At 41.4% G+C, this 4389-nt stretch overlaps 1 protein-coding gene across 1 annotated transcript in view; it reads right to left on the bottom strand.

Annotated features, from left to right (window-relative positions):
• The window catches only part of LOC102671259 (protein gooseberry-neuro-like), a 9527-nt gene continuing 5138 nt past the window's right edge, over positions 1 to 4389 (bottom strand). Inside the window, exons 2-4 of the mRNA XM_031508493.1 lie at positions 1494 to 1690; positions 793 to 1240; positions 1 to 376 (exon numbers count right to left, since the gene is read on the bottom strand). Coding sequence (XP_031364353.1) covers positions 144 to 376; positions 793 to 1240; positions 1494 to 1690 — 878 coding nt within the window. The 3' untranslated portion in view covers positions 1 to 143. The remainder of the gene's footprint in view (positions 377 to 792; positions 1241 to 1493; positions 1691 to 4389) is intronic.

Genomic DNA, 4389 nt, shown 5'->3' with positions numbered 1-4389 from the left:
AGAATTGGAACCTGGCTAACTTACGAAAGATGAGTGGCGGAGAAGGATGGTGGAACCGTAAGTGAATTCATGAAACGAACGAGACGGGGATCGACCGATACCCCTGACTGACTTTTACTAATGCCCGTGCAATCATCGCCCCGTTAAAATATGCCGCCCACGCTTCGATGATAGTTGAGCTGAGCGTGTTGGGAATAATCGTAGCCCTGATCGTACCATTCCGCCGCCGATGCAGAATTCCCGGTACCAGAAGACGGTGTACCAGCATGACTCGCGTGCGAGGAATGCTGATGACTCGAATGACTCGACGTGTATTCACCTTGGAAGTGATTGAACTGTCCCCAACCGAGTTGCGCCCTGGACCAATCGGTGTTCCCTGTAATTGGGTCGAAATTCGGCCCGCGTTCAACATTAACACGCCTCGAAAACGAGAGAATCACCAGAGATGATTCGTTTGAGGTCGTCGTCGGGGTTGAGGTCGATAGCATTTCATTCGAAGCAAAGATGATGAAAGAAGTTCGTTTACAATTCGATGAATTCTTCTTTAAAAATTCTATTTCAAAAATGGTGTATCTAAAAGGATGTCTAAAAGGATCGAGAGAAAAGATAAAAGTTTTCGTAGAAAAATATTGGTTTGTATAAATTTCTCGACACAGAGGAGACAAAAACTAATATATCTATGAAAAGGATTAATTAATTTGGAAGAGAAAGATCGGACTCAGGTTTGACTCTTCCTATCTAAAAATAATAAATTAACCCACATCTTATACAAATAATAAGAACGCAACTCACCTGGATTGTGAGAAAGGGTCGTGGGTGCCCCATGAGCGGCAGGAGGTTGAATCGTTGGTACCTGTCCAAGCTGCATCGCGTGTCCCTGCAACGAGCTCAGGTGGCCTGAGATTGACACCGCGTGCCCTTGAAGAGCGCTACTGATCGTGGAGGGCACCTGGGCGGCTGAGGTCGTGGCCGACATCTGCGCGTTGCTTCCTGGCACTTGGTGAACACCGCCGCTCGTTTGTTGCAACGTGGTCGGGCTGTGGTGCAACGTGGTCGGTATTTGCGCTATTCCAGACGGTATTTGAGGTACCTGAGGTAATTGAGCGAGCTCGTGACTGGCGGCGTATTGGCAGGGTGTTAGAGGTAGGCTCGCCACCGAATGAGCTATGCTTCCAGCGTGTTTTCGCAATCGTGCTCTGCGATTGCTGAACCATACCTGGAACAACGAAAAACGTTTCGTGTTTCAGTGTCAATTCACTTGTCACTTCATCCTTGTTTAATTGTCGTCGTAACCTTTTCCACTTCGAGGAAAAGAAAGGTTCGAGGTTTTCATCATTCACGAGTACAAAGATAGTTTTTAGCGATGGTCCTCTTTTTTTTTTCAGGCCTTCGACATTTCATATAGGATGAAAAAGGAAAGGAAAGGAAAACAAGATTCGAAAATCTATGATTATTGTTAATCGTGTGGAAGAGGAACGAAATATTTTAATTACTTGGATCCTTGCTTCCGTGAGACCTGTCCTCTGGGCCAACTCTTCCCTGGCGTAGACGTCCGGATACTGAGCACGTTGAAACGCTGTCTCCAGTTGCTCCAGTTGCTCTCCTGTAAACGTTGTCCTGCTTCTGCGTTGTTTTCGTTTCAAAGGAATACCCGGCTCGCTTTCGGTATCGGACTCATCGCCACACCGGCCTGCGGATCATGGAATTTATTATCATTATATTCGCCTCGCGTTATATCGATTTGTTCCACTTTCAGCATCGAACAATTGATAAACTTTCACGGATGATTAATTTATTTTTTGCTTCGTATTCCATGGAATTTTAATTTTAAATGGATTACACTTTCATAATTGGTTAATTTAAGAATTATATAGTAAATATTTCTTGAAATTTATCCATTCTTTTAACTCTTAGCATTGAAAAAAGAGGCATTAATCAAGGAAATATGTATTTCTTTTTTCCACATCGAGCCTTCGATTCTCTTTTACCGACGCACAACGTGAACAATAAGAAAAGTTGATCAAATAACAAATCTCTCCCCTATCTCCACGAGATTCCTCCAATTCCTCCCTCATAAATCGATCGTATCACTATCAACTGATCCTCAAGATCCTCCAAGACACTCGAACAGCCTTTCCTCGTCCGTTTAATTCCGCTCGACGAGACAAATCCGCAGGTAGCCAAACATCATAGTAATCTCCATCGAATGGAGGCAACAGCTCCTTGTCATAACAGACTTCCTCCTCTTCCATTTTCCCCGGCGTTCTCGCCGGCGAAAAGAGCACGCGAGCCACCACCACGTTTGAAACGAAACGAAAACGCCTGAATTTCCACCGATATCATCCTTTCACGATGGAATCGTCGAACGTGTTCGAAACGAGCCTCTCCTCGCACAGAGAAATCGAGGATACAATAGAGCGTTGTGGACGCTCGATTGGACGATAATGGTGGACAATCGGCGGGACAATGGAGGGAGAGAGAGAGACTCGACTTAGGGGAGAAACTGTTCAAACTCGAGCGATCATTTCGAGATGGTCATCCCTTATTGGCTTATTTCGTGAGCCTGTTTATATTGTTGCTGCTGTGTCTTTTACAACAACGCAGATTGCAGAGAGTTGTGGACGCACGAGCTCTCTCGACCGAGTAAACACGAAAAACGGGGATGATTTGGCGAATCGAGATGCAACAATGAGCGGTGTATGTAAGAGGATATAAAAATTATAAAGAAGAGTGTTGTTGAATGGGAGACACATTTTTGTTAAACGCTCTTCTGTGTTTGGCTCGAAGGAAAATGTTTTGGGGATGGGTTTGGGAGAAAAGAAATTTTTACGCGATTAGAAATTGTTGGTTAACGATGGATCTTCTGGCTACGTGGCCTGGCTTTGTTCTGGCGTGGTTCTGAGAAAAATGTAATGTAAAATGTAAGATTATTTTTGAATAAGTTGTTCATTCGAGCCGAGGTTTTTAAGTTTATTTATCAATATAATCAAAAGTTACGTTTTTATAATTATAATACTGAAATATTTTAAAAAGTTGTACAACTATTATTAGGTGATCCTCATTTTCATTACAAATTGCATTAAAATTCTTACGATATATAAAACTTGTATGATTTTCTTTGGATGAAAAGAATACGTATCAATGAATTTTTAAAAAATTTTTTTATATATAAAAGAGCAAAAGATACGTCAAACACGAAAAATTTTAGGGCGTTATTCGATACACAGAAAGAATAAAACGCATGATTGCACGTTAATAAATTGCAAGATTAATATCATATAATATTTTATATTAAATCAACAATTTTTTATTACACAGGTTACTATAATTTACAAACTTTTATCGTGAATTCTCTCAAATATGTGTTCGCTTTATCTCAATAAATCTTTGAATCTATGAAAACGTGGAAAAACCACAAAGGTACCGACATTGTGTCATTTGAGAAAAGAGGGAATTCTTCTTCTTCTTTTTCTTTCTTTTTTTTTTTTTTTGTAAGAACGGCAACGGAGTCATGTTTTGCCTTTTCGACAGTAGAACCTGCCTCGAATCGTTGCCACGCAATGAACAATACTCCTCTTTTCCTGCGGTTTTTCACTTTGTGCCAAAGAAACGTCCAAGGATGCGACAGAAGTGTGCAATTTGCTTGCCGTATTCCCAGCGGCGGTCTTTTGAAGTGCCTCCACTTTCTAGGAGCCGCATCACATTTGTCAAAACTTGATCCCCTCTCCTCTCAGATAGCCCAACAAGTTTTAAAATCTCTGATCAACAACAATTTTTCACATACCTATATATATATATAATAAATTAATTTTAAATATCAATCATTAAACGATCAATAAATACGCTCGTTTCTCAATTTTTCTAATAAAAACCTTTTTAAAATTGATACACATTAAGATTATCACATTCTTCAAATAAAACCAAACAAACCTTCCACTTTTATTAATTTAAACTTAACCATCAAGTTTAAACAATTTAAACAATTGATTTATCGAAGAATTTCAGAAGAAAGTTCACTCTACGCGGCGTCATCACGAAAAATTTCGAGAGCAGCCGTGGTAAGGTGATTATTATCGTTGCTAGTCATTGGCCAGGTGTCATCGTGATGCACGGGACGTGGCAACGGCTTCGATGATCGGTGGTGGTAGCTGTTTAATGGGTCGACGTGAAATATCGACGAGGATTTTTCGTGGCCCGTCCAAGTCTGGTCCGCGGTTCACCCGCGACGAGGTGACAGGAATTTAAACCGGGTGTCCGTCGGCTTTATTGTAAATGCAACTTGTCTCCGAGGCATTCTTCCATTCTTCCGTTTGTCATAGGAGAAATGCGTACGGTACGGCAAAGGTGCCGCCAAAGGGATCACCGTGGTCATCCTCTTGTCATTCGTGT

Source organism: Apis dorsata, unplaced genomic scaffold, assembly GCF_000469605.1.
Source record: "Apis dorsata unplaced genomic scaffold, Apis dorsata 1.3 scaffold_88, whole genome shotgun sequence".
Taxonomy (NCBI): Eukaryota; Metazoa; Arthropoda; class Insecta; order Hymenoptera; family Apidae; genus Apis; species Apis dorsata.
This window is presented reverse-complemented; position numbering and strand designations above follow the sequence as displayed.